The sequence below is a fragment of the Clupea harengus genome, chromosome 10 (genome assembly GCF_900700415.2).
Source record: "Clupea harengus chromosome 10, Ch_v2.0.2, whole genome shotgun sequence".
Taxonomy (NCBI): Eukaryota; Metazoa; Chordata; class Actinopteri; order Clupeiformes; family Clupeidae; genus Clupea; species Clupea harengus.
The window spans coordinates 17,491,534-17,509,875 of NC_045161.1; the positions used below are offsets into that span (position 1 = coordinate 17,491,534).

General features: G+C 47.0%; 1 protein-coding gene across 1 annotated transcript; it reads left to right on the forward strand.

Moving 5' to 3' along the window:
* The first annotated feature begins 561 nt into the window (after positions 1-561).
* slc30a7 (solute carrier family 30 member 7) lies at positions 562-17,385 on the forward strand. The gene is made up of 11 exons (XM_012841943.3): positions 562-906; positions 1,888-1,989; positions 4,810-4,923; positions 6,122-6,209; positions 6,318-6,453; positions 7,466-7,639; positions 7,885-7,935; positions 9,865-10,000; positions 16,017-16,107; positions 16,266-16,415; positions 16,845-17,385. Exons 1-11 carry the CDS (start codon positions 827-829, stop codon positions 16,890-16,892), a joined length of 1,170 nt encoding a protein of 389 aa, XP_012697397.1. The 5' UTR covers positions 562-826; the 3' UTR covers positions 16,893-17,385.
* The last annotated feature ends 957 nt before the right edge of the window (positions 17,386-18,342 follow it).

Consider the following 18,342-nt stretch of genomic DNA (forward strand, 5'->3'; position numbering starts at 1 on the left):
TTTATTTATTGGCATTGCGCCATGACAAACCAAACTACTTTAGAGTTTGAATAATATGGGTCAAGCAGTTTCCTGTTTCCAATTCTGCCCTAAAATAATGGAAATCATAATTTCTGGTAAAAATATACGCCTTTTATGGCTTCCATTAAAAAATAACAGTTTAACAATTCATCCTGAAACAATGACTAATAAAACAAACAGCTGAATGAGGATTGTTCATGTGTTTTGAAATGGGCCAATTATATTGAGCTGATGTTGTCTCCTGTTGGGTTGTCCTTCAGCTACATGTGGTTGTTGAAAGGATAGAATATAACTTCTGTTTTTCATTACTGCGTACTAAGGTCCATGTGCAGGTTTACATTGTTCTCTGTTTGCGCAGACTTATGATCTGGACCTCTGGTGACATCTAGTGCTGGCTGATTACGTTACCAGAGGCAGGACTTACTCCTGTAGCCATTTACATTGTCTCTGCCCCAGTGGTTTCCCAACCGAGTAGATCAAGGAACTTCGCCACTGGCTACAGGGGTTCAAGTCCACTTCCGCAGCCCATACCATACTGTTTGAGGGTGGCCAGTAATCTAATCAGATAAATTGGTCAGGTCCGTGTTGGTTTCGCCTGTTGCTTAAAGGACCAATGGGCAAATTTCAGTTTATTAGAAGGCTTATATGAAATGAGTCACAGTGCACAAAACAAGTAACAGCGGCAAAAAATAGTTTTAAAGCGCCCTCTGCTGACCGGAAGCGTACGGTTACTTTTGCACCAGCCACTGACTGAAGTTGTGAGCCCCGTGGACTCTACTGGGGATTTCAGTAGGTGTGGGTAAAAATGTTACCCCTATCAATTAAGGATGACGAATATAAGCCTACTAAATTTAACCTCGTCGCCAAGATTTCGGGATGGTTTAGGTAACTAAATCTTCTGTTCCTACATTTCCTATTTCCAGCTACTGGCAACGAAGACGTTTTCAGTAACGTTAGCGAATTTCCTTACATGTCCAGCTTGCTAGCTAGCTTGTTAGCGAAAACCTTTTCTGGTTTTCTCCTTAACAGCTAAAATTGTAACTCAGTTCAAGACAGCTCCGCTGGTATCAAACTGACCATACCAAACTGAATTTATTTAGTCTTTGCCACCGCAATGTGTTAATGTAGTCAAGCTAACACGGGCTCTCAGCATCTCTTTGGAGTTAACAGCTGCATAGGTTTGAGTGCACCTCAGAGGGCTATCCTAGCTAGTCAGTCAGCCACAAAGTAAGGCAGTGCTTGGTACCGGGGCATTTATTGTGTTTTTTAGGTGGGACATCTGTGCGTGTACTCTCTGGTTTCTTCTGAAGTATAATGAAATGACAGACGTTGACGAGCGTTCACATTAGGCTTGGTGGAGAACGCGAAGCGTCAGTGCCGTATTGTGACTCCCCACGTAGCTAATGCTAGCCAGACAACTTTGATTTGTTGGCTGGGCGTTTGCAGTGATAAGTGTTTATACGGGTCAGTTGATATCTGTCGTGAAAGAGATGTTCATTCAGCACACTGCATTGCAACACTAGCCAGTCCTGCCAGACACATTTCTTTACGGTTTCATTCATCACCTTTCGGTGCCATCTGGGTAACTAGCAAGTTAATTGTGCCAACTAGCAAACAAGCTAACCTACTGAACTATTATCACTAGCTACTGTGCACTTCAGTCATGGTGTCAGTTGGTTTGTGTTTTAGTTTATAACTCTGTGTGTAAAACCATGCAGGATCACAGCGACAATTAGCAATCATGCATCTATAATGTCATGTTTGTTCGCTTGCCTGGCTGCTTGACGTGTTAGCTAGCTAGCTAGCATACAAGTGAGTCTGTTCGCTTGAGAATTGTTTTGTTTAACCCGTAATCTCTTCTTTCAGATCAATTCTCGCGGACAAAACCTCTCGGAATTTGTTCTTCTTTCTCTGTCTGAATCTGTCCTTTGCCTTTGTGGAGCTGCTCTTCGGTATCTGGAGTAACAGGTAAGAGCTGCAGCTAGGGCAACACGAACGTCACTCCACATCCAGGATGTGCCACGTAGGTCTTAAGGCGAGCATGCAGCCGTCAGCGCCGCGCTGCCGGTTAGCTGAGGCTGCGGTGGAGAGGCTCATGGCATCACTGGTTAGTGTTGCAATGGAATGAAGCCCCTCATTGGATGAAGGCATTCTGGCGGCACGTAAATGATCAACGGCCCAGGTGGCCTCCTGGTCCGTGAAGGGTAGCCTTAATGTTAAATCATTTTAGTGTGTACATTGGTGTACCCAAGCGACGTTTTAAACTGCGATCTGCATCATATGCATCATTTGTTATTCATACATAATCTCTGACGCAGTGTTTGTGTCTGTTTGGACTGCTGTGATGTGGTTAAGGCCTATTGACACACAAGTCAGATAGTTACACCAACCTGAGGTTTGTGTTCTAATATGTAACCTGAAGACGTGCCTTCATAGACTTCTGGCAAAGCCAAACACTGAGCATTATTTCACCTTAACAGAGGTTTTGTGTTTGTAAGAGGGGTGTGGCTAAGGTTTTGATGTAATCTGTGTGTGTGTGTGTGTAAGGGGTGTGTCTGTAAACTGTGTGTCTAAGGTTTTGATGTAATGTGTGTGTAAGGGTTGTGTGTGTGTAAAGTTTTGATGTATATGTGTATGTAAAGTTTTGATGTGTGTGTGTGTGTGTAAAGTTTTGATGTAGTGTGTGTGTGTGTGTGTGTGTGTACAGTTTTGATGTGTGTGTGTGTGTGTAAAGTTTTGATGTAGTGTGTGTGTGAGGTTTTTAATGTAATGCGCGCGTGTGTGTGTAAGGTTTTTAATGTAATGTGTGTGTGTGTGTTAGGAGTGGGCGATATACCGGTTTGATAGTAAAAACCGGTATTGTGCCACGCCATGATATGGATTTTGCAATACCGTGGATACCGCGATTTATTCATAATTCATAAATTCGAATTTGGCATTCATATTGTTTTGTTCCCAATTTCAACTGAGTGATAGTACTAAGTATCTACATCTTTTTATTTTAATCTAACCTTTCTTGGTTCTTACGAAAAAAGGAATGTATGTTAATGTCGACCTATTTTAATGAGCGGACGGCGCATGCATTTGTTGCGCGCATGTAGTGCTAGCAACAAACAAGCGTGCAGGCAGCTGAAGTTGGTAGGCAGGCTACGTACTAATATATCGCTTATTATAAGTGCATAAGTGAACAATCGAGGATAAGCGAACACGCAGAAAGTGATGTTGCTCAAGAGCAGGATGATGACGAATTGGTTCAAAAGAATGGGGGCACCTCTGTCGTTAGGAACTGGTTTCGGTTCAAAATCTCCGACCTCGACCAAATAAGAATAATAGACAGTTGTGTCGCCGTGTTGTTTTAGCCAAAGGTATAAGCACCAGCAACCTGTTAAATCACCATTCAATTGGCAGCTTGCACATTGTCTACTGTTTGTTCATCATATTTCATATCATCATTCTTAACCCACATAGGTAAGGTACATACAGTTGGCAGCTGCTAGCTTGTGATGAACTCGTGATGTGTGAATATGAACTCTTTCATACGAAGTTGCACAGGCACCCTGAGGGTTTCTACCTTTTCCCATTATAATTTTATGAGTTAAATCGAGGAGACTATAACATCAGCTAGATAACTAGCTATCATTTCATGCAATTGTAACTCTTCCATTTAAATCGTTTATGCTAAGGTTATTAAAAGTTTCCTTAGCTAGCACAGCAATTCGACAACCATAACCAGGAAACACATCTTTAGCTGCAAAGTTTAATTTCTCAAAATCAGCTCACCATTAAAAAGCAGTCTTGGGTTCAAAGTGATTACAACCACTTGTGTGATGTTAAATGGCTTCACATAGATATAAACAATCCTAAGAGAAATAATGGGAAATCGACAAAGGGCTCACAATCTGATATCAATGTAATGTTAGCGAATATTGCTCATGCTAATATTTAGTCTCCGATATTCGTCCAAAGCCAAATCTATTCTTGAGGTTCTAACATTTTTCAAAAGCAATTTGGCTTTGAATGTGAGTATTCGATTGCGTTATCTTCTGTCTCGTCGTTTGAAGCATACCGTTTAGCTCCGGCATTGGTGTCCCATTATTTAACATTTCACGTTTCTTGAAAGCCCAGTTTCAGGCTCTCGTGCACGCCCCCTTCATTGAGACCGAGGTACTGTTTGCCTCCCCTCAGTGCTTTTTCACTGTTATGCGGGTTTATGTCAGATCAGCAAGACTATAGGTTCTACACACACGTGAAATACATTACCTATTCTATGGATAGAAAGGACATATAATACAAGTGTCCACAAATACTACAGTGGTGACAAACAACGAGAAAGCAAAAGGCATGCGCACAATCTGAGATGAGGCGCTGCTCGTCGCTGCCTCACCTCGCATGTCTCCTCTCTGTTTGAACAGGACATGCTCAAATTCAGCGATTTTTGGTTATAAAAATGCTTGAAATGATCGGAATCATACAGAAATTACATTTGTAGCACATATCACTAGATACATATTTATTTTATCATTATTTGATTTTTACTTTTCATGATGACATATTTTGCCTTAACTAATGTCATTTAGCTAAGAAAGGCTATTACAATGTGATTCAGATTTTTTTTCCTCATATATCGTGATATCATATCGATATCGTCTGGACAGTGGAAAATATCATGATATGAATTTTAGCTCATATCGCCCACCCCTAGTGTGTGTGTGTGTGTGTGTGTGTTTGTGTAAGGTTTGGATGTAATGTATGTGTGTGTAAGATGTGTGTTGTGTTTTTTGTTTCCAGTTTAGGGCTGATCTCGGACTCCTTTCATATGTTCTTTGACTGCACGGCTCTCCTGGCGGGACTAGCAGCATCAGTCATCTCACGGTGGAGGGCCAACGACTCCTTCTCTTACGGGTGAGAACACGCCCGCACACACGCACACCCCTTAAGATTCAGTCCACACGCAAATCTGCAACAGCAAACATAAATGCAGGCACATTCTCACACACACACCCATTCACGCATGCATCACCTGCAAGAACTCACACACATTCAAACACACATCACCTGCAAGAACTGACACACACACACACACACACACACACACTCACACATTCACACATACATCACCTGCAAGAACTCACACACACATCACCTGCCAGAACTGACACACACACACACATGTACACACATCACCTGCAAGAGCTCACACTCTTATCTGGTGCCTGCACACACAGGGCTCTCTGCCTGGTGGAGGAGAGTGGACCTGTAGCATTGTTGGTGTGTTGCACAGGGATCCAGCTCTGTGTGTGTGTTGCATTGTTGGTGTGTGTTGCACAGGGATCCAGCTCTGTGTGTGTGTGTAGCATTGTTGGTGTGTTTTGCAGCTCTGTGTCTGTGTGTGATATTGTCAATGTGATTTGGAGTTCTGCGTTAGGGCTGGGCGATTATATCTGTATATATAAGGTATATAGCAATATATTTTCTAATGAGATATAGGATGACACAATAGCATGTAAATCGATATAGATTGCTGTTGCGTTACATAACCCGTAGCACAACGTAGGCACCAGCGACAGGTCTAATCAGCTAACTGTTAGCTAGTGAAGCTTCAGTCACAGCAGGAAATATTTTTAATGGTATAACAGAATAAGTTAACTTGAGACCTTTGTAAAAAATATGTAGTCTCAAAAAGACAGGTACCCTACATGCTAAGACATCTTGATGATTGTGAAATAGATATCTGGTTTAGTCCCAGGCACTTGCAGTGGTGTTTGGTGTAAGCAATACAGTTTAGTGTGTGTGTGTGTGTGTGTGTGTGTGTGTGTGTGTGTGTGTGTGTGTGTGTGTGTGTGTGTGTGTGTGTGTGTGTGTGTGTGTGTGTGTGTGTGTGTGTGTGTGTGTGTGTGTGTGTGTGTGTGTGTGTGTCATCAGTATAGGTGAACATTTAGCCCACTAAGCAGAAAAATATGATGTATTTTGTGTATCATCGTGTAAAAATACTGCAATATGGACCAATGATATTGCTCAGCCCTACCCTGTATGCGCATGTGTGTATTATGGTGATATTGTGGTTGTTTGGTGCTGAGAGACATGCGTCTGTGTGTTGCAGCTACGTGAGAGCAGAGGTGCTTGCAGGGTTTGTCAACGGCCTCTTCCTCATTTTCACCGCCTTCTTCATCTTCTCTGAGGGAGTAGAGGTAGGCGCCCTCATAAATCACACACACACACACACACACACTCTGTCAGTGAGACTAGAGCATACTGCTGCCTCTGGCTGGATTAGTGAGTGTTACTATGACCCCCAGCGTTTTCTGGAGCCTCCTGACGTCCATCACGAGCGCCTGCTCCCCGTCTCCATCGCCGGGCTGCTGGTCAACCTGGTGGGCATCTTCGTGTTCCAGCACGGGGGCCACGGACACTCGCACGGGGGAGAGGGAGAGGGTAAGACACGCCTACTCATGCTCACACTCGCACGGGGGAGCGGGTAAGACACGCCTCCTCACACTCACATGGGGGAGAGGGTAAGACACGCCTCCTCACACTCGCACAGGGGAGACGTTAAGATACACCTGCTCATGCTCACACTCACACTCGCACAGGGGAGACGTTAAGATACACCTGCTCATGCTCACACTCACACTCGCACGGGGGAGAGGGTAAGACACGCCTCCTCACACTCGCACAGGGGAGATGTTAAGATACACCTGCTCATGCTCACACTCACACTCGCACAGGGGAGACGTTAAGATACACCTGCTCATGCTCACACTCACACTCGCACGGGGGAGAGGGTAAGATACACCAACATCATCCATGCTGTTACACTCACACCACTTACACCAACATTGCCACCCTTACACCAGCCTCTTCCACAGTCTCCAATGCCACACTTGCCTTACTGCTAACTTAAAAGGGACCTCCGGTTTTTCTAACCTGAGTTGCAAAAATGATCGAAGTCAGCCCAGCGTTGAGTCAGAATGCTATAACTGGCAAAGGCAAAATGTCTATACAACGGAATCATATGGGGCAGCATCTGCGTCAGGGTAAATCGTTTGCTTTGTTTGTATGTGTCTGACAACATGGAAAGGATCCCTGCAGAGATACACCTGTGTCTGTTTACCTCTTTCGAGCATTAGGAAATGACTGTTTCATAGTGTGCCTTTAGAGTTCAAGTTTATCTTTAACTATGACTGAAGAAACTCAATGCTGGACCAATTTAGATAGTGAAAGCTGGGTCCAAAAAGATGAGGAAAATGGGGCCCAGGCTAGAAAATATCAAAGTTGTCCTTTAATGTTACTGGGGCTTCTAGCACCTTTTGAAACCTAGAAAATAAAACCAAACTCCCTGTTTGGGTCTTTAGAGGCGCTCTATCTTTACTCCAGTTCGGGATTTCTGTGGGATGTGATGAAACACAGAACGTGCCATCTGATTGGTCCGAATCTCCATCCATAGGTCATGGCCACAGCCACTCCCTCATCAACGGTAGCGTTGGTCAAGCCCACAGTCAGGATGGCCATGGACACAGTCACAGCGAACATGGGCATGGGCACGACCACGGACACGGGCATGGGCATGACCACGGGCATGACCACGGGCATGGACACTCCCATGAAGACCAGTGCCATGGTGAGTAGTGCACTCCTTAAAGTTGAACCTGTTCTGTTGAACTGTCGTCCTTTCCTGTTCTCTGTCTGTGGTTCTGTTCTGTTCTACTGTCACCCTCTCCTGCTTTTTGTTCTGTTCTACTGTCACCCTCTCCTGCTCTCTGTTTATGGTTCTAGACGACAGAATGAGTCTGACCATCACCCCTCTAGACGCCAGAATGATTGGGGCTGTTTGTAGTGAAAACCTTTCTTGCGTCTTTGTTCCAGACAACCACAGTCCTAACTCGGGAAAAGTCGCCAACAAACAGATACTGGAAGGTAAGCCACTCTGCTGCTGAAGTACTCTCACCGGCCACCAGGTGGCACCACACACCATCTGATATATGGGCTGTAAGAGGAGTGAGACTTCATAAGGGGTGTGTGTGTGTGTGTGTGTGTGTGTGTGTGTGTGTGTGTGTGTGTGTGTGTGTGTGTGTGTGTGTGTGTGTGTGTGTGTGTGTGTGTGTGTGTGTGTGTGTGTGTGTGTGTGTGTGTGTGTGTGTGTGTGTGTGTGTGTGTGTGTGTGTGTGTGTGTGTGTGTGAGAAACCTGCGTTAGAGTTGTGACCATCTCTAGAGTGTTGGGCTCAGGTGAGAGACCGAGATGAGGTTGAGGCTCTGTCTGTGCTGAGGCGGGCTGAAGTGTTTTGATCACTGATGTTGGTGTTGTACTTCATGGATCATAATAGACTGAAGCTGCACACATATGGGTGTGTGTTTATACATGTGGGTATGGGGAAGCTACACACATTAGGGTGTGTGTATATACATGTGGGTAAGGGGAAGCTGTGCACATTAGGGTGTGTGTGTCTCAGGGGGGCTCTACCCTGCTTTTGCTCAAACACTGGAGTGCAGCTCTGGCTTGCTGACTTGCATGTGTAGGGGTGTGTGTCTACACATGTGTATAAGTGTGTGTTTATAATAGTGTGTGTGTGTGTGTGTGTGTGTGTGTGTATACACGTGTATTAGTATATGTGTATAATAGTGTGTGTGTGTGGAGTGCTGCGGCGTTAACAGGAGCTGTGTGGACCCTCCTACTCGGTCCCTTTAAACAGCCTTTGTCTCTCTGGCTGTGGGAATGAGTAGAGAAGAGAAAGCAGCTTGGCCCCTTAACCCTGAGGGAGAGGGAAAGAGAGAGCACAGAGACGACGGTGGGTAAAGAGAAAGAAAGAGAGGGGGGTGGGGGAGAAGCAGTTTGTCCCCTTCACTCTGGCACACAGTGCGACAGGGGGGGGGGGGGTTGGGGGACTGGGGGACGTTGGGAGGCCTGCTTTGGGGGTGAGCAGCATTCAGCAAATGAGAGAGATGGGGTAGATTGGATGGGGGGGGGGGGGTTCTGGTGCTAAGACACTCTTTGGAAAACACTCTCTTTCTCTCTCACTCACTCACACATACTCTTATACACACACATACAAATACTCTTTCTCTGTCACACACACACACACACACACTAACACTCTTTCTAACACACACACACACACACACACAGTGTTCCGTGTAAACAGTGGTGTAGTGGCTAACATTTCATCGTGTTTCGTCAGATTTGGGCATTAAACCGCACATGAGAACCGCTTGGACTCAACATTTAATACCTCAGTGTTTCAACTACACCACTGGTCTTGCCCACTGGTCGTGTGTGTGTGTGTGTGTGTGTGTTGGATGTTTTAAGGCAAAGATGATAATAAGAGCATCATTTTGAAACGGAATGCAGCACATGAACAGTTTTATCCCGATGGTCTTGGTTTCATAATCGTTGAAAGCCAAATAAACTTCTTACACACACACACACACACACACACAGTCTTCTGTATCAAGGAAATGTGTGTGAGTGCTGTCCCCCTCTGACACTGAGGGTCTTTAGATGTAGATGTCTGTGTTGACGGCCTGATTAAGAATTTAAAAGAGACTCTGTGCGTGCGGGCGTGCGTGAGTGTGCGTGTGAGTGTGTGTTGGAAGCTAGAGTTTGTATGCGCTCAACAACCTCTTTCTATGATTCTGGACTGGCTCTCCCATTTGTATGTCTGTAAGTTGGCAGTACGACCAACAGATTGCTGTGTGTGTGTGTGTGTGTGTGAGTTTGTTTGTGAGTGTGTGAGAATAGACTAATGTAGGAACAGTTGCTGTTCTCACACACAGCAGACCCAGTTCAGATTCACATGATGTGTTATGATGTCAATGTTTAAATTTGCCGTGTGTGTGTGTGTGTGTAGGAATCTTCCTCCATATCGTGGCGGATACGCTGGGCAGCATCGGCGTGATCATCTCTGCAATCCTCATGCAGAAGTACGACCTGATGATCGCTGACCCCGTCTGCTCCATGCTCATCGCCTTACTCATCGGAGTCAGGTGAGACACACACACACACACGCTCTCTCACTCACACACACACACACGGGACACACACACACACACACACATGCTCACACACACGCACGCACTCACGCATGCACGCTTCTCACACACACACGGGACACACACACACACACACTCTCTCACAAACACACAAACATGCTCTCGCACACTCTCACTTCTTACAAACACATACTCCTACTTGTAAACACACACACACACACACACACACACACAGTTCTCATAGTCCCCACCTGTTAGCTCTCTGACAGACAGGCAGAAGAGGGGATAATCACAGACTCTCTGCTCCTCCCTGCAGCCACAAGAGAGACACACACACACACACACACACACACACACACAGAAACACGCGCTTTACCGAACCCTCTCCCCACCCCCCTCTGTCCTTCATGTCCCCCCCAATCCCATTTTTTCTAGCCACTTCAAGCCTGCTCCTCCACACACGCACAGACGCACATGCACAACACACATACACACACACACACAAACACACACACACCCTCTCCACACTCACCAATTACAGACCAGCTAAGGGTGGAGCTGCCACCCATTCCCAGCATGCCGAGCGTCTGCGTCTCATGTGGCGTGTGCTGCAGCTGTGTGATGCCAGCGGGTGTGTCTGTGTGGGTGCAGTAGTACACACACACACACACACACACACACACCACATCACACACCACATACACACACACACACACACACACTCCTGCCTGTTGCACATAGGTTGTTTTATGATCTGATCTTACTGAAGCCTCTTGGGCTGGGGTTGATCTGTGTCCACACACACACACACAGAAACACTTCTGTATTTGAAGGATCTGGACAGGAGGTGACTAAAGGAAAGTTCGATGTCGTTGGTGGTGAACACACTTGGCCTTTCCTGCCAGCGCTCCCCTCTGCCGTCCCCCTGAGCCTCTCAGGACCCCTTCATGGGTGCCCCAGCGGCTGCCTGTCGGATCAGTAACAGTTAAACACATGCTGCTCAAACACTGAGTGTTGTGGCGCGTTTCAGTATGTGCATTGCCCCCTCACAAGCAGACATCTGTCCCTTAGACTCTTGTGTGTGTGTGTGTGTTAGATACAGTGAAGAGAGGGCCTCCCTGTTCTACCGTTCTAATGAGTCAGTGCAAAAAAACAAAAAACTGTATGCATTCACCCCTATTTTCCCTTCTCTCTCACGCCCCCCTTGCTGTCCCCCCTTCTCTCTTTCTCTCTCCCTGTCTCTCCACCCCCCTTTCTTTCTCTCCTCTCTCTCTCTCTCTCTCCTTCCCTCTCTCCCTGTCTCTCTACCCCTCCTTTCTCTCTCAATCCTCATTCATTCACACATCTTTCTGTTCCTCCGTCTCTCTGCATGCTTGGCGTTTTTTTCCTGCTCTCCTGAAGAATGTGGTGGCGATGTGTGACTACTCCTTTAAAATATGTGAGAACAAAGGCATCTTTTAACAGAGACCCCGCTTTCATCCCAAAGGGGTTTTTCTGTCGTTGAGATTTCAGCTTAAGCTCTTTCCTTTATCCCCCTCCTTCTGTTCATTCTTCTCCTCTCCTCTTTTCTGTTCTGTTCTTCATCTCAAACGTTCTTCCGTCGCTCCCTCTAATGCCCTCCAGTTCACTCTGTGTGAATGGGTGTCTAGTTAGGCCAAGGAAATGACCAGATCCAACCATATACACTAACCTCCCTTTAACATGGCGCCCAGCCCATAATACTCAACGTGATGAGGGAGGGAGGGCCAAAAATGGCTTTATCTAGAACTGCAAATCAGCACAGGTGCATTATGAGGCGCTGTTAGTATCAGCACAGGTGCGTCATGAGACTGTGTTAGTAACAGTACAGGTGCGTTATGAGGCTGTGTAATTATCAGCACAGGTGCGTTATGAGGCAACTGTGACACTGGTCTTTACCTGCAGCTGTGACACCGGTCTTCTCTCACCTACAGCTCCATCATGTCTCTGTGTGTGACTGGGCTGGTCAGGAGGTTCTGACTATAATGGAGCTTAAGCGTGTAGTCTGTTACCATGGCAGAGTGCTGACTGGACCTACGAGTGGAGAAAATGGCTATACTGGTTTAAGTAGATGCCTGATTGGCTGCCCTGTGGCCCATCCTGATTGGCTGCCCCGTGGCTTGTCCTGATTGGTTGCCCTGTGGCCGGTTCTGATTGGTTGCACTGGAATATTCATGTGCTCTGTGATCATGCCCATAACTGGTGCTGCAGAGGCGATGTGGTCAGGCTGGTTTGGACCGGACAACCGACCCGCAGGTTTGGAGGGAACGCAGGCCTGTTTGTTCTGGCCTGGAGCTTGTGTGTGTGTGTGTGTGTGTGTGTGTGTGTGTGTGTGTGTGTGTGTGTGATGGAGCTGTATAGTGGGTTTATCTGACCAATATGATGCTGACTGGTTAGAGGAGAGGGGATAAGTAGGTGAATAGGTTTGTTAGCGTGTGTGAATAAAAGGTTTGTTAGCCTGTGTGTGTGTGTGTGTGTGAGTAAAAGGTTTGTTAGCAAGTGTGTGTGTGTTTAAAAGGTTTGTTAGCCTGTGTGTGTGTGTGCAAGAACTCCTCCTGTGGGGAATGACTTGAGTGTGTGTTCCATGTATGCATACATGGCTGATGTGTGAGATGGTTGTGACTGAGAGAGTGCAGTGCAGTCTGTTATTAGTAGACGTGGCACACAGCACACAGTGTGTAGTGCTGGAGGTGTGTGTGTGTGTGTGTGTGGCATGCAGCACATGTGTGGTGCGGGTGCGGTTAGTAATAGTAAGCAGTGCACACGTTTGCCCGGCTGTAGGGGGGGGAGGGGCATCCTCTGTGAGGCCCTAGGGTTAGACCTCAGGACTAGAAGTGAGTGAAACTGCCCCCACTGTAGAGTTCATGTGTGTGTATATTTCACATCAGAGAAACTGTAAAACGCCTCAAGAACAAACACCGGAACTAAATGACCCCCAGGGCACTGGAGCTTTCCTCTGGGCTTTAATCTGTGTGTGTCTGTCTGTTTGTCACTCTGTGTTTGTTTGTGTGTGTGTGTTTGTGTGAGAGACTCTGCGTGTCTGGCATCTAATTGTATAGTTTCCCCGTGGAGCTGGCTGTGTTGCAGTTGGCCAGTCGGCAGAGTTAATGGTGGGTTATCAGGTTCTGTGTGTGAGAGTGTGTTTTTATTTTCCACTGCTTCTCCGAAGCTACGGTCAGCGCTCCGGCATTTGGCCAGTGCTGGAGATGTTACGGACAGCCTCTCATGTCTGGCATGGAGGAAAGACGGAGAGAGAAGATCAGTGCTGGACTGAGGTTTAGTGGGTCATCGGTGCTCTAGCTGCAGTCCCGCTGGGATTGCCAAACCTCAAAGCTCCTGCTTTCCCCCCCCCCTTGTCTGCTGGAAAGATCTCCTGCAAGTCAACGTCACTTTCAGGCTGCTACTTTCTCCTGAACTCTCTCTCTCCCCCCTCTTCCTTTGTGTGTCTCTCGCTCGCTCGCTCTCTCTCTCTCTTCTGGAGTTCACTAGTGACTTCTGTCCCATGAGAGCATGTTTAGTCATCATCAGCATGCTGCTCAGTGTGATCATACTCAAGGAGCTTTAGGACATGACATGCACTTACATTTACATTTAGTCATTTAGCAGACGCTTTTATCCAAAGCGACTTACATATGTGCGACTTACAATGTATACACATTTTACATTTACACTGATGGCACACTGCACATCAGGAGCAATTAGGGGTTCAGTGTCTTGCTCAAGGACGCTTCGACAGGGAATCGAACTAGCAACCTTCTGATTACTAAACGACTTCTCTACCACTGTACCACTGTCGCCCCTTTACAGTGATATGTCAACAGCCAATGAGCTTCAAGATGACGAGATGTGATTATGCAGTGAATTGTCGGAGAAATGAACAAGTAATTAATCAGTCAGTAACCCTAAGAGCCCTCACTCATTCTGCAGTGTCACCCTTTACTCCCCTTTACTCATTCTGCAGTGTCACCCTTTACTCCCCTTTACTCATTCTGCAGTGTCACCCTTTACTCCCCTTTACTCATTCTGCAGTGTCACCCTTTACTCCCCTTTACTCATTCTGCAGTGTCACCCTTTACTCCCCTTTACTCATTCTGCAGTGTCACCTTTTACTCCCCTTTACTCATTCTGCTCGCTTCGGTTTGAGTGTGTGTGTCCTGGCGTCTGGAAATAGTGTAACAGACTGGACTAGTTAGCAAGCTAGCCGGCTAGTAGGCCATCCAGTCACTTGTCTTTATATCAGAACTGTCATTCTGTCAACCCCTTACAGCGCTTTACAAACTTTGCTATTTAGTAAATTATATCTGATTGGCCACTGCTAGCGAAATTGGATCCTCATTTGCACAGGATTCAACTTTGTATCATTACTCCACTGTACTCACTGTGCTATGTCACTCTTTACTCAAAATGCTGAGTCACTCTTCACCTCACACCGCCTGAGTGCTGCCATTGTCATTTGTTGTGTGTGTGTGTATGTGTTTGGGAAAGTGGGTGTACCCACAACCTTGACATACAAAATAAGGACTGGTTGAGGGTGTTATGTGTCATTGGTCTCTTTGGTTCTTTGGTATTGGTGTGTGTTTGTTTAGGGTGAGTAAAGAAAGAAGTCGCCCTCCCCTTTCCGAAGAGGAAGAGGTGGAACAATGGCATGATGTCATACTCCTGGGTACCACTTTGTCTGCTGTCAGGGCACTGCCAGCATTACACACACACACACACACACACACACACACTCAGTCACTCTCTCATGCTCACACATATGTGAGTAATGTAGCCATTAAAGAAAACGTTTGCACAGGCAGGATTCTGTGGAATCTCATTACTTCCATCAAAACACACACACACACACACACACACACACACACACACACACACACACACACACACACACACACACACACACACACACACACAGACAGGCGCGTGCCCAGTCAGACAACCACTTACCACAAGAGAGTTTACAGGCATGCAGTGCTGAGCTGGTAGGAAATGTATAGATTTCTGGAAAGTGGTGTACACACACACACTTAGGTTTGTGTCAGAGGCACATGCTTTGTGGGAAGAGTGTGTGACAGGATGTGTGTGTGTGTGCGTTTAAGGCCATTGCTCTGAGATCTCTCGTGAGTCCACCATGATCTGATCCTCCTAACCTCAGCAGAGATGGCCAACTACAACACACACACACACACACTATCAATCTGTTTAGTTTTTTCCCTCGTTTGAAATTATCTGATTGAAATACCCTGTCTCCCTTTCTGTACTACACTCTCTTCCCTCTCCCTTCCTTTTCTCTCTCTTCCATCTCCCTTCCTCCTTCGCTCTCTCTCTCTCTCTCTCTCTCTTCCCTCTCCCTACCTTTTCTCTCTCCCTCCTTCTCTCTCTCTCCCTCCCTCTGAGGTCAGTGTGGTTGCTGCTGCTCTGTCCATCCATTCATGACATCATTAGCACACACTCAGACGCACACGCACGCAAATACGCACATATGCAGACGCAGACGAGCGGTGTGTGTGTGTGTGTGTGTGTGTGTGTGTGTGTGTGTGTGTGTGTGTGTGTGTGTGTGTGTGTGTGTGTGTGTGTGTGTGTGTGTTAGTGGTGCTGGTGGTGTTAGGGCTGCTGTGTGTAGTGCAGTGCAGCGTCATTGTCATCTGTGGTGGAAGGGGGGGGGGCAAAGACTGGGCCTGACACTCAGTAAACAGCCCCTCCCAGCCCCCCGCCCTCAGAGCCACGTCTGCTGTTCGAATTGTTTGGTCTCAGTATTTCTATTCCATCTCAGTGCTTGTGTTCCATCTCAGTGCTTGTGTTCCATCTCAGTGCTTGTGTTCCATCTCAGTGCTTGTGTTCCATCTCAGTATTTGTGTTCCATCTCAGTGCTTGTGTTCCATCTCAGTGCTTGTGTTCCATCTCAGTATTTGTGTTCCATCTCAGTGCTTGTGTTCCATCTCAGTGCTTGTGTTCCATCTCAGTGCTTGTACTAAATGTGTGTCTCCTTCACTAGTGTGATTCCTCTGCTGAAGCAGTCCATAGGCATTCTCATGCAGCGCACCCCCTCCTCCCTGGACAACGCCCTCCCAGAGTGCTACCAGCGGGTGAGACACTCACACTCACCTGTCTATCTGCACCACTAATGTCTGTAGAGCTCTTAGGCTCTTCTTCTCAACTCTCATGATGCTGTGTGTGTGTACATGCATGTTCATGTGTCTGTGTGTGTGTGTGTGTGTGTGTGTGTGTGTGTGTGTGCGCGCAGGTGCAACAGCTGCAGGGTGTGTATAACCTGCAGGAGCCCCATTTCTGGACACTGTGTACGGATGTCTACATCGGAACTCTAAAACTGTTGGTGGCACCTGACGCCGACGCAAGATGGATCCTCAGCCAAACACACAATATCTTCACACAGGTCAGACACACACACACACACACACACACACACACAATATGTTCACACAGGTCAGACACATATACACACACACACAATATGTTCACACAGGTCAGACACACACACACACACAATATGTTCACACAGGTCAGACACACACACATACACAATATTTTCACACAGGTCAGACACATACACACACAATATGTTCACACAGGTCAGACACACACACAATATCTTCACACAGGTCAGACACAAACACACACACATCTTCACACAGCATTCAACATTTTCATGAAGGTTTAATGTATATGCATACACACTGTGTCTTGTAACATCTCACACACTTAAAGGACTTAGACAGATCTTCAGATGGTGGAGAGATGGTCCTTTTAAGTGTACCAGTGTTAATTTACTCTGTGTTTGCGTGTGCGTGTGTTTCCGCTGCAGGCTGGCGTGAGTCAGCTCTATGTCCAGATTGAGGTTGCAGCCATGTAGAGGTCAGCTGTGCTCCTTCATGGGAGTGAAGGGACCAAAGCCCCCACTGCTCTGTGTGTGGGGTGGGGTGGGGTGGGGGGGGGGGGGACAGGGGCACATTCACCCACCCCCCCTGCCCAATCTCGCTTTTCTCTTGAGGCCCTCCAGGACCACGCCCCTGCGCCCCCGCCCCCGCCCAGGAGACGTGTGGACAGGAACTTTCTCTCTGGCCTCATTTTACTCTAACCCCCCCGGCCCCCCCTGATGGTTTCATGCTCCTCTGGTTTTATAGTATCCTGTTTTTCTTATTTTTATTTGGATTCTTGGTTGTACCAATGGAGTGTTTATTTGATCAATGTGTAATCAGTGTGTGTGTGTGTGAGGTGAGAGTGTGAGTGTGAGTGTGTGTGTGTGTGTGTCAGTGGACAGTCTGTAATTTTGTTTTCTGCCCTCCGTTGCACCAGTGTGGAGCAGCAGGTGTGTGTGTGTGCGCGTGCGTGCGTGCGTGCGTGCGTGCGTGCGTGCGTGCGTGCGTGCGTGCGTGCGTGCGTGCGTGCGTGCGCGCGGCTCCTCTGCAGACTTGAGCCAGTCTTTGACTTTGGGGATCTTAAGTGCCTTGTTTCCAATTCCATTTTCCAATTACGGACAAGCTATACAACTTCCTGTGAGATGACATCACTTCCACCCATTCAACGTGTGTGGGTGTGTTAAGGACCTTCAGTTGGCTCGAGCTGGGAGCGCAGCCTGTGTGTCTGTGCCCAGTGGACATTCGGACCTCACCACTCAGATATCCTGTACCATCATGTTGTTTTGACACCAGCTTCATTGACCTGTGTGTGTGTGTGTGTGTGTGTGTGTGTATGAAAGAAAGTGAGAGAGAGGTGATGCAGTGTAATGAAGTAAAGTCATAATTTCCTTACCCATAATGTCTCTCCTCTTATTTGAGATGGGATCTGACTCAGACCCTTCAACTGGTGTGTGTGTGTGTGTGTGTGTGTGTGTGTGTGTGTGTGTGTGTGTTAGCATTGTGTTGCTCCTGTCCAGACCCTTCAACTGGAGCAGTTGGAAAAGAAGACTGGCAGCTGCTTTTTGTGTGTGTGTCGTTCCTGTCCTGTGTTAACATCGCTCGCTCCACTCACACACACACACACACAAAACCACATCACAGAAACAGGCACACGTTTACCAGGTTTGAGACTTTAATGTGCACACACACACACACATTATCATAGGCCACGCTTCCCTGCCCTCTGCTCCTAACAGAGGCATCTCCACTGGTGTGTTCCCTCCACACACACACACCATTATCACAGGAGAGAAGGGCCGTGCCGTGGTTTCTGTCCCAGCTTGCCCCCCGTTTCCTGTGTTAGTTGTGGCATTTCCTGCACACCACACACTCAGCACACACACACTCAGCACATACATATACACACACACACACACACACACACACACACACACACATCCAGAA

What these genes read in the sequence shown, in the direction of transcription:
- slc30a7 (XM_012841943.3), top strand. Translation starts at nt 827, where the DNA reads ATGTTACCCCTATCAATTAAGGATGACGAATATAAGCCTACTAAATTT. An exon ending in AAGATTTCGGGATGGTTTAG is followed by an intron (nt 907 to 1,887) that starts GTAACTAAATCT and finishes CTCTTCTTTCAG; the next exon opens with ATCAATTCTCGCGGACAAAA. An exon ending in TCCCAGAGTGCTACCAGCGG is followed by an intron (nt 16,108 to 16,265) that starts GTGAGACACTCA and finishes GTGTGCGCGCAG; the next exon opens with GTGCAACAGCTGCAGGGTGT.